The 11,609-nt window shown below is 36.3% G+C and overlaps 1 protein-coding gene across 3 annotated transcripts in view; it reads right to left on the bottom strand.

The window, feature by feature from the left end:
- Nucleotides 1–6: 6 nt before the first annotated feature.
- PIK3R1 (phosphoinositide-3-kinase regulatory subunit 1) overlaps nucleotides 7–11,609 on the bottom strand; it is a 56,521-nt gene continuing 44,918 nt past the window's right edge. For all 3 annotated transcript variants that reach the window (XM_085322410.1, XM_085322409.1, XM_085322412.1), the window contains 9 exons: nucleotides 7,615–7,717; nucleotides 6,833–6,931; nucleotides 6,527–6,707; nucleotides 5,908–6,033; nucleotides 4,747–4,889; nucleotides 4,298–4,474; nucleotides 4,126–4,194; nucleotides 1,588–1,758; nucleotides 7–1,128 (listed from right to left, as the gene is read on the bottom strand). In XM_085322410.1, the coding sequence (XP_085178536.1) occupies nucleotides 939–1,128; nucleotides 1,588–1,758; nucleotides 4,126–4,194; nucleotides 4,298–4,474; nucleotides 4,747–4,889; nucleotides 5,908–6,033; nucleotides 6,527–6,707; nucleotides 6,833–6,931; nucleotides 7,615–7,717 (1,259 nt within the window). In that variant the 3' untranslated portion in view covers nucleotides 7–938. The remainder of the gene's footprint in view (nucleotides 1,129–1,587; nucleotides 1,759–4,125; nucleotides 4,195–4,297; nucleotides 4,475–4,746; nucleotides 4,890–5,907; nucleotides 6,034–6,526; nucleotides 6,708–6,832; nucleotides 6,932–7,614; nucleotides 7,718–11,609) is intronic.

The following is an 11,609-nucleotide window of genomic DNA, read 5'->3' as shown; positions in this document are numbered from 1 at the left end:
AACAAAATGAATAGCAAAAATCATTATCAGGAAAAATATTTTCAGGCGAAGAAAGAAAGAAAGAAAAAGAAAGCAAGGAAAGAAGAAAAACAAGCTTAACTTGTAGATATGCTTGAGACAAGACTAAAGCCTAAAGAAAATTCAGTATTGCATAGCACAGTCCAAGGATTCAGCTTTCAGCAAACAGAAAAGGGAAAAGAGAAGCAGTTTGGTATTGATAGTTTCCATCAATGATAGTTAGTCATCCAATACTATTTACATTATTATATACTGTATGCCATTGAAAGTCCCGTTTTCTTCAGTCTTAAATATATTCTTAAAACAGGATTTTTAAATGTCTAAACAAAACACTTCCTGGCACTTCTCTATTACAATTCCTCTGGACAACACACTGTAACTGAAGTCCTTTTAAAGTGTCCCTTATAAATGAAAGTGCCATTCTGCTACATATCTTTCACCAGAATCCAAAAAATCCACAATGCTGTGTGTCTGGATCCACTGAGTGCAGCAACACCAAATCCAAACCAGGTCATGACCAAGAAATTCTGATAACTGGATCACAAAGACCTCTTACACCTGGGGTCTGCAGAATCCAACGTTCTAGCTGGTAAAGCTTCAGAAGTGGTCGTAAACAAGCACCATGGTTAAAGGCCTCTATGTCCCTGTTGGGAGATCAGGATAGGATTTCTCTCTCTTGTGTTTTTCTTAATCAAAAAAAGCACTTCAGATTAGAAACATACGTTCACAGCTTAATACTGTGATCTCTCCCACTGCAGTTGTGAAGAAAAGCTCTAGTCCCATCTGAAGACAGATAGCTTTGATACTGCAGCTCAAATTCTTGAGTAAGGCTTAAAGGAGCCTTCTCTATCCAGAGGCCTCAATGTTGTCAAATCTTTTCTTTAGAAAAAAAACCCAAACAACCCAGAGTATTAAGATCTTCATCGCCTCTGCTGTGCATATACTGGGTAGGCTAGTGTGACATTGAGAGAGTCATTGTGCTGCACAAGTGATGTGTGTTGATAATGTAGCACCAGTTCTTTGAGCGAGTTGTACAAGTTATATGGCTCTGCGAATCCATACCCAGTAGGTGTTTTGTTTATCACACAGTGCTTTACTTCTCCATCCACCCTAAAAAGGAAAACAAAAAGCAGTTATTAGTTTGACAGTACAGTAACGTTTAGCTAGAAAATAAGGTATTACAAAAATCTTCCAAAGCTAGTCACTACATAGAATTCCTGTCTTCTACACTGGGATAATGGTAAAAGTCTAGGTTTAACCAAAATTCTTAGATGTTGTGTTAGCTTTGGAAGGCAGTAGGCAGGCAGGATGCTGCAGCTGCACATGAAGGAGATATTCCATGCTCTAATTTCCCTTCTTTTCCATGAGGCTCCTCTGTGGGAGTGCCACAGGTTTGAGCTACGCAGGAAAGGGAGGAGGAGCAGCAACAAGAATGGGTGGCCTCAGGGCTTAGTCTGCTTCTAAGCCCAAAGATATAATGGAATCCAGGCATATGCAAGTACTCATCTGCCTCTTGCTCAAGGTAGGCCTCAAATGATAATTGCATCATTCACAAATTAGGGCACTTACACAACAGAGCAAGCATAGCAGCCTTGTTTGCTGCTTTCTCGAACAAGGAATGTTCCATCTCGCTTTCCCCGCAGCAGATTTTCAGCTTGGCTTCTATTGATATTTCCCACATTCCATGTTCTCTCATCATGGTGGGGTAAGTCCTCATCATCTTCTACCATAGAGTATTGGCTGTTGAAATATGACAAAATACATTTATGAAACATGTTACAGACCAAAAACCAAGAGCAAACTACTTCCCCCTTCACATTACTTGAAAAAAAAAAGTCAATGGCTACTAGGATGTCTCCCTGGTAAACCAGGGAGGTAAATCATGTAATACTGCAACATTTAATCTGTTGAGTAAAAATAAAATACAAGTTCTGGTCCTTGTTTCTTTTAAAAATACTCATGTAAATCTGAAGAAGAAAATAAAAGGATGCTGTTTTATTTTTCAGAATCTGCTGTGAGCACTTCAGTACTTTTGAAGTACCAGTGAAATCAATATCTTCTGAGTCAGCTTCATTTTCAAAGATCAGAATACTTGGTCAGCAGTGAAAAATAATGCAGTATATTGACTACAGCTGCTGCTTGGGAAAGCTATGAGAAGCCCTACCGGCAGACAGATTAATAACTCATAGGAAGATGACTGTGTGGAAAGGGTAAAATAATAGAATGGTGGCCCTCCTTATAACCAGATTATGAGAACAGTATATAATATAGAGTTTTCTCTTCCAAAACAGACAAGTGTAAAGATAATTCAAAGTATAAAGACCACCATGAAAGAAGACATCTCCAGAATGGCTCTGTGGACATCAGTGACATCTACAGCTCCAGGATGCTCTGCTTGTCCAGTAGCCTATACTGGTGTGCCCCTCCTCTCCCATTTAGCTTGTAATCAGTGTGTGTTTGGCAAATACATTTATTCTCTCTGTAACAGGTATTTAATCAGTTTTTGTTTCTCTAAGAGAACATGACTTCCCACTCACTCATCCATAGTTCTGTATTTCTGAAGATTCTCAAAAGTCTACAGAAATCAGCAATCTCACACAGAATTCAAATTTTCAGAAAGAGGAGGAAATTCTTTTGTTTCAYGTGACACTCCATCTAGCTCCCTTATCCTATCATATCCCTTTGTCCTGTAAGATATTCAAATACGTTATTCAAATGTGTTCAGCAGTGACTCTGTTTTCCATCAGCACCTAAAGAAAGGGATTGCTATTTTCTACTGCCGCTACCCATACTGACTTTTTCTGCTTTATAATGTGAGAAAATAGTCAAATTCCAAAAGTTTAGTTTGCCAGCAAAAACCTGAGCACATTATCAGCTTCACTGGCAAGGACAGTTACAGAGTTAAAAAAAGATTTTCTTTAAACAGATTCACTTGCTAATTTGATGCAATGTTAAATTATTCTTTCTGTCTAGTGGTTAACTGATTGGAGTACTAAGTGGAAATAGGTGGCTACGTATTCTCCCGTACATTATCTTTGATCTGTGTTAAGACTGGGTGAATAACATGGGTTCAAAATGTCTGTGCCATTTTTATAACCTTGCTTCTACCAATGCAGCCACAGCAGAGATGCACAATAACCAGAATAAAAGCAGGAGACTTGGTAAACCAAACCAAATTAAACAGACCACTAATGTGAACAAGGCTAGAATGCAAACTCACGAAACAGTCATTGTCAATCTGTTTTTAGACTACTGCTTAGTGTTTAGAATAGTGTTTTGCTATATGTTACTCAGCCAGGCAGTGCAAAAAGGACGCACAGGAAACTACATAGGTGACAATGTTGATATGGATTTTTACTCAGACCGTTCTGTTTTTATATTTGTTCAATTCTTCTATGTTTTGTACTTAAAACTGTGAATTCAAGTCACTTTTGATATTATTTTATGGTTTTCATTTGGTTACATTTGGTCTACAGTCTCACTAACTAAGAGTCTTTTGCTTTTTGCCCAGGAATTAGGTGATACATATTCAGTGGCCAAGCCCAAGTTAAAAACATAAATGAAAGTCAATTGCTCAAATGACAGAATACTCTTCTGCTACTACTTCTCAGAAAAATTAACCAGACCACAAATCAGAGAAGAATCACTCTTCAATATACTAATTGTATCATCTCTGATACTATTGTGATATAGTACTCTGGTACCACTATACTAGATGGCTCCATGGTACCAATACTTGAACTTCGAAAAGAGCCTGCCTGGGCCTGAGACCTTCTGAACATTTATCCATCCATGTAACACTGTTCCAAGACACTAACACCTTATGATCTTCACTTCACTGGTAACAATAAAGATACTGGTTAGGTTCCAGTGCTTTGCTATAGTCACCTGATTAGGTACCTTTGTGAATGATAGCACTAGGGGGTGAGATGGAGTCCTTTCTAATATTTGTATTATGTAGGCTGCCATGTGTTAACAGTGTACACTGTTAYTGGATACCTAGGCTTGAGATTTCTTCTATGTGGTCCTGGAATTAAACATGCTTTATCTCATTATTGTGTAAGATGAACTGAAATACCACGAATATTTAAATCTTTTAATACTCACTCTTCTGTATTTTCATTGCCCAGCCATTCATTTAGCTTCTTCTGCCGAACCCCTTTTTGAGTCAGCCACCTGGACAAAAATTACAAATAAAAATAATTGTTATTCAGAGAAGTTTGATGCCAATAAAAACAAACTTTAAAATATATTTTTATTAATTCATAATGGTACTTACATCAAATACTGGTCTCTTGTCTTCCTCAGCTGGATGAGGTCTGGCTTAATGCTGTTCATACGCTTGTCWATCTCTCTATATTCAGCTGCTTGCTTCTTTAAATCCTCTTCTAATCTACGTCGGCTGTCCACAATTTCACTTATTCGAGACTTCAATTTTTCATAGTTGTGCATAATTCTGAATGGAAAAATTTGGTAAGTTATACTCTCATGAGGTCTTATTCACAACTTTATCTTCTATTTTCTCATGCAGATATTTAAGAGAACAGATTATTCCTCTAGATGTAGGTGCACATGTTGCAAACTCGTATCTACCCTAGTTAAGGCTTGCTTAGCTTACAATGAACAACAGTAAACTGGCCAACGTGCTTTAGTTTTAGGTAGATTTGTATTTGGTACTGTTTCTTTCCTCAAAAACGTAAAATTTGAAGTGCAAATACAAATACTGACCTTTGTATTTCCTTCTCATTTCCTTCACGTTTGAATTTTTCAATGTATTCCTTACTGTATCTTTCTTGTGTCTGGCACTGCTCTTCAAATATTTTTATTGTTTCATTAAATGCTTCAATAGCTGTTCTTTTCATTTGAATTTCCTGAAAATAAAATAATTGTTATTACAGTTCTTATCAAACAGAAGGGAAAATTTATTGGTCTGTATCACAGAAAGACTTCCGTATGTTGTAACAGAATGGCTTCAATCCCTTTACCAAGAATGCATTCTGTCTGCAGAGCCTTACAAAATAGAGAAAACAGGCCTGTGCAAACTGGTAACATGATGAGGTTTTCCAGGAAAGGCAAACTGCTAGACAAAGGCCTAGCTTCAATATTTGTTTTGTATAAATAAGGAGGATTGGAGGCTTATGGCACTGCACTTTGCCCTTTGTACCAACTAATGTCCTCAGAAGCGTAGCTGAGTTTCTAAAATAGAATACTAAGATGCAGTCAGTGCTGGAGAGATCTCAAGAATTCATCCTCTAGCCCCTACAGAGTTAGATGATACCTAAGTTTTTAAGGCAACTTTCAGGTTGCCCACATACCTCCACTTGCTTCAGTTATTTTCAAGCATACTTCCTGTATATTGCAAGAAGCTGTCTAGATCCTGAGGCTGTAAAACAGCGCTAACTCTACTGGCACTTCAAGACCCAGTTAATAATTGGTTAAGATGAAAGAAGCATAGAGGCAGCTTTTCAGTCCTGCACTGTATTTACATATCCTCTCTCTCCTCTGTGTAAATGAAAACAGCTCCTTCAAAAACTAATAATAAAATACAATGTTCCCTTGCAGATGTGTCTTGAAAATCTGAGCTTGACCTGATGAGGTCRGTGTGCAGAAGTGTTGCTAAATCAAGGGAGTTCTGAGCTTGCTTTGGATGCAGGTGACACACTTAACCATGCGGTTAGGTAGCAGGTAGTGATGGTTCAAACATGAGTAAGCATTCCCATTATACTGAGCAAGCACATCAAACATGTTTCCTCTTTTGGCCGATGGTAGTGGTGGAGGAAGGGAGGAGAAGGCAGCAGCTATCACAGACAGTGGTATGAATTTATAGTAATATTCTTCTAAAATCAGAGAAGACAACCTCCACTCTGTCTGGTTTCAAACGTAGCTCACCTGAGATGTTCTTGTATAGTCTTCATAGAGTCTGTCATATTCTCGGCTTTTTTCTTGGAACTGGGTATTATATTCATGTAATTTCTTTCCCACTGCTTCAATACTATCCTCTTTTACTACTTGATCCTGGGAAGATGAGAAGAAGGAAATACGTTCAGTAAAGAAACAACTACACTACACAGATTTTCAGGAAAAAAACTGCTTAAAAATGCCCAAATATTTTACATGGAAAATGTGGTATTTCTCTTATCAATATGGAGACATTACATACTATATGCATATAATATGCAAATTAGAAATAAAATTAATGACAAAAAACAATTTTACATTGCAAATATGCAGCTTTGTACTGAAAATTATATATTTCATTGTTAATGAATTGGATATTTATTAACATAATAAGTTTATTTCTTATTGACGTATCTGCTATATCTGAAGTTTTAATTATTTATTTGTAATTTGTGGGGTAGGTTTTTAAAGAAATATAAATCTAGCTTTATATCCACTTTATTTTTTCAAATATTAACAGATGTGAGGTTCTTTATAATCAGTGACTCCTCAGGCTGTAATAATTTCTCTGTATATTTAAGTGGAACGCAAAGAAAATAAACCAAGTTACCTGCTGGTACTTAGATACTGGATACAGTAATTTTACATCCAGTTTAGGATTATACTGGGCTAGAGACTCATTCCGGTAGTGGTTTATTAGCTCGACCACGGAGTTGAAAGTTAATGGGTCAGAAAAGCCATATTTCCCATCTCGGTGAAATATTTTGATTAATTTGTTATTTCCTCCTTTCCTGCAAATAAAGTTTGTTGAAAAGTCAGGCATAATTCAAATACTATTGGCTAAAGAATGTAGTATTTGAAATTTAGTATTGCATGTATACTGTCCAGTATTACAGACCTAGTATAACTATCTTACCTTAGTGTGAGAGTRTAGTCCCCATGCATTTTGGTTGAAGCATCTCGTACCAAAAAGGTACCATCAGCAGTGTCTCGAAGCTTCTCATTTACTTCTTCTCTAGAATGAAAGCAAAAGTAACCAATCATGTCAGCTACTTCTCAATCATTTCTTCTCTCACTGTGCTCTAATTTCTTCTGTTCTAAAATAACTGCTTTTTTTAAGAGCCTTCTTGATCTCCATATGAACAAACAGTTATTTAATAGCTTATTTAATTTACCAGTGAACAAATGGAATATAAAACTGGTATCTTCAATGTCCTCTTCCTGCTGGAACAAAATAATACTAATGCAAAGGTCTTTCTGCTTGTTCATACAAGCCTGAGCAATTGGAGAAGCCAGTGCTGGTCTGATGTACCTATATATAGTACAGTTAAAAATGTTGCTAATATATGGCACTTGTTAGTCTGGTTATTAACTATTGTGCCTGAAGTTGAGGTTCTTGATGTAAGAAAAGAAAAAAGATACTTATTTCTTGGTGTTGTCCTCTCAAACAAGCATTTCACATAGCTATCTTCAAATAATACAGCAAGCACCAAATCATTTTACATATTACATTCTAGCCGACTGCCAGTAACTTTTTAGTCATGTTTGGAACAAAACCAACTGTGATATGTTTGTGTTGGAAAACATCCTAAAACTGGCTTAGAACTATAATTTTTCTGTGCTTGAATGGAATACACGCATATAACATAGCAAGAATACAAAGCAAATATAGGAAATATAAATCTTGAGTGGATTTACCTTGAGATATCTCCCCAGTACCATTCAGCATCTTGTAATGACATGTTGTTATTCATACCGTTGTTAGTTACAGTGTTAGGTTTTGGTGGCTTAGGAGGCAGTGCTGCAGATGAAAAGAGAAAAAGTTGATTATAACTCATTGAAAATCTTACCGTATATACCTTGAAATTATACCTCAGTGCATGAATGAGAAAAAATGAATGGTTACGAAATACAGTTTTCCATCACTAACAGTATCTAAAAGGTGTTAGAAGAATAAAGATATTTTACTGAAAAGAATATATTTCAACAAAAAACATCTGTTTCAAAAAGTATGTCACTCTTGCAATAACATATTTTAAGCAAGACATCACCCCCACCCCCACCCCGCATCAAGAAAGCATTTGGAAAAAAAATCTGAAGTTTGTTTTTACCTCCTTACACTGTCTTCAGGTGAATATAAATAGTAAAACATGTAAAAWTTTTTTTTTCCTCCTATGCAATGATCTTAGAGGAACATTGCTATTTTCTCACATACGAGCTAGGTAATAAAAAAGGCAAACCCATAGCAATACTGTACRTTTTAAGAAGAATTTGGTTTCTCTGATACTCAGCATTTTGTGCAATGATTTGCTGAAAATCACTTTAAGAAACCCATCTGTGACCCATATATCCCTTGTGTTAATCTCAGTATTCTACAGAATAAATTGTATTCGAAATGCCAGCGCTGATTAAAAACCACATCCCCTTTTCTCAATGTCAAAGCTGCATACGTATATCAGTGGATGCCAGAGAAGATACTGCAGCACTCCTGACTTACTAGCAAGGGAGACTACATTGAAATCAGGATTAAAAATCAACCCAGCTCTTTTAGTTCTCCAGTAAGTACAACATTCCTTATGAACATGTCTCTATGTATAATATGATCGGCTACAAAAGAGAATGTTTTTATAATTGCAATCAATGACAAGCCAGCTTAAGATTTTAAATACCACACGATAAAATGATGTGATATGAAGAATTCAATTAATATTATTACATTTTAAAATCTGTTTTTCCTAAAACAATCCAAACCAATGATTTGTAATCACTGTTTCAGGAAACACAAGTGTTATTACAGCATCTCTTTTTAGCCACAATGTGGAGCAGAGATAGCAAAAATGGTAATAATAAAAGAAATGCAACATTTTTAGAATGTAATAGCAGAGCTAGAGCTACATATGACAGAATAAAATCAAAACAGAAACAGGTCAATTCAGGAAAAATTCAATTAAGCAAGCAGACAGGTATTTCCACAGGTTATGATTCTAATTGCTATAATCATGCACTAAAATACAATTTAGTTCTAATCTATGAAAAAAAAAGAAAAAGGAAAACTATTTGTATCAATGACAAAGTAAATAAATCTCAAATATCCCGTAAGGATTTCTCAGCAGCTATCGTAAAGACCGAAAGGAATTAGTCTTCCATAATAAGACTGCAGCTTTACCTGGTGGATCCATTTCTATGTAAAACATCAAGTCTGTGCCACAATTTATATCTGTCTTAGGATAGTCTATATCCAGTTCTTCCATATTCCAAACAGTATTGTACATTTGTATGAGTTTCACTGAGTAAGCTCAGACATAAGAAAAGAGTCGGGCTCTCTTTGTAATGGTGTCTTGGAATTCATTTTAAAACCTACAAGGGGCTGCACTGTAACCTATTACATCATAACCCGCAGCCAATCCTGTCAAAATAATGTCACCAGACCACTCCTGGTTCATCATTCTCTTCTACATTCATCTTAAAACAATTTCAGTTTCGGAAAGAAGCTCCATTTAGCAGAACTGCAGTATAAAGCAGGATTACAAACAGAAAGCCTGAGCGGGCTCCCCTCGTGCACATCTCCGTTTCCTTTTCCTGACTTTGCCGCATGGTACAGTCCAATCCTGGCAGGGTGACAAAAGGCTGATATGCTGCAGCACGTAGCTTTCACACAACACATGCACATGCACACGCACATGCAGCGGAGCTCCGCTTACAGATAGGTAGGTCACTTTGCAGTTACGTTACCCTACTCAGATGCCTACAGTGTACCATTCAAAAAGGTTTAATAAGCATATGCACCTACTGTATATGTATAAAGAGGGGAAGGGGAATTAGAGCACGACTCCATGCGTGTGTGTTATATATTAATTATCCACACACACACACACACATACATATATATATATATATACCTCCACATTATAAGATATTAATTTTATTTTTAAACTTTACAAATTTCTGTAGTTTTATGGACACAAAGGTCTGGCACATTTGCTATTATTATATAGAATGTATTTACTACAGAGATGTCTTTTTTATCGATATCATTTTGTAATGCAATACAATAGTAATCATCTGGATTAATTAATTTTGAAACCTAAAAACCAAATATTGCAATCTTGCACTCAGGATGTCAATGAGACTTTCCTAAATCACGAAATAAAGTCAGAACTGAGAAAGATCTCGAATAATAATTTTTCTAAACATAAAAAGCCAGTCTGTCAAGATACAACAAGATTTAGTCTGCCTTTTCACACTGTTTCTCTGTCCTGTTCTCATTGAGATATTTATCATGTTAATTGTTTTTAAAAGCAAGAAGCCTTGTCAGTGTCTTCTTCCTAACTTGACTTTAATGCCATCGGTATCCTCCTGCTATTTAGAAATACTCCTTCTTAACTCCCCCCCCCCAATATCACTGACTGTAAGTCTCAGACCTCTTGGAGAACACATGTGCAGAATATACTATTAATTCCAAAGCAGAATGCTATGTAGAGCAATCTGAATGCTTTATATTCACTATAATCTATGGGGGCAGAAAATCAGATACCAAAAATAACCACAACAAAAAGTAACTGTAGCAACTATCAGTGCTACATCATAAGAAAACCTGGTGCAGCTGAAATGTGCTCTATCTCACAAATGCTCATTAAAAATTAACACAGTTTATACCCTCCCCAAATATTTCACACTTATCTACCCTCCCTCTGTGCTCCTCACTAGATCATCCACTTTAGACAAGCATTAACATGTAAGAACATGGCTGGAGTACCAACAGTAACAAAAAAATACATGCTAGTTTGTTTATATGTTAAGCTTATATTCATTTTCCCCTCCCTGTTTAGGTAGACATGTTCCAAAGATTCCTTCCATTTCCAAAGCGTAATAAGATACTTAAGATCATCCCAAACACAAGTCCAAACACTGAACTTGAAGGTTTAGCCCACCTGCTACCCAAACACTTGAGTTGCCAAGGTAATGATTTAAATTAGGTTATAAAAGATTTCTGACAAAGACTATATTGCTGCATTTAAGTTTAAAAGGGGATCAGTAAGGCTTTTTATTCCATTGAAGAAAGGCTTTCAGGAAAAAAATAAGTCCCCAGGGTTTCCCTGGTGGCCCACACTTGTATAATCAGATTGCTGCTCAGCTCTAACTAACCCAGCTTGCAGGCAGGAAAAGGCAGGAGACAGATAGGTCATTTTCCACTGCCTCTGCACAACCTGGAGAGGTTCTGAGGACCTTGACTTTCATTCACATATCTTAAGACCGTGAAATCTCTACCTGGTAATCAGTTACAGTAAAGTACTTCCACAAGGTGATGAAGAAAGCATATAGAAATTCAAAATCACTTACTTTGTAAATTATGCATCACAATTGCTCGCCCTTGTAATACAGCCTGAAAATACAATCCAATAACCTGAAAAATTCAGTGGTTTCCTCTTACAGAAATCTTTCTAAAAGAAAAAAAGCTCTTTTTATTAGGAAGTTTGAAGTCTGAAGCAACTAAGCAAAAAATAATTCTGGAAAAAAAAGTCTATGCTTTCCAAGCAATGCTTCATAAAAATCACTAAAAAAGCTGTAACATGTAGTCAGAAAATCGAAGCCTTCTCTCTGCCCTAAACTGTGTAAAGCTCTCTGCTGTGCAGAAGGTATCCACTTACTCTGGTTCATCATTAAAAAGTAAACCTGACTTTAGTACTGTAAAA

Source organism: Rhea americana, unplaced genomic scaffold, assembly GCF_003343005.1.
Source record: "Rhea americana isolate MKP2758 unplaced genomic scaffold, rheAme1 scaffold_77, whole genome shotgun sequence".
NCBI lineage: Eukaryota > Metazoa > Chordata > Aves > Rheiformes > Rheidae > Rhea > Rhea americana.
This window is presented reverse-complemented; position numbering and strand designations above follow the sequence as displayed.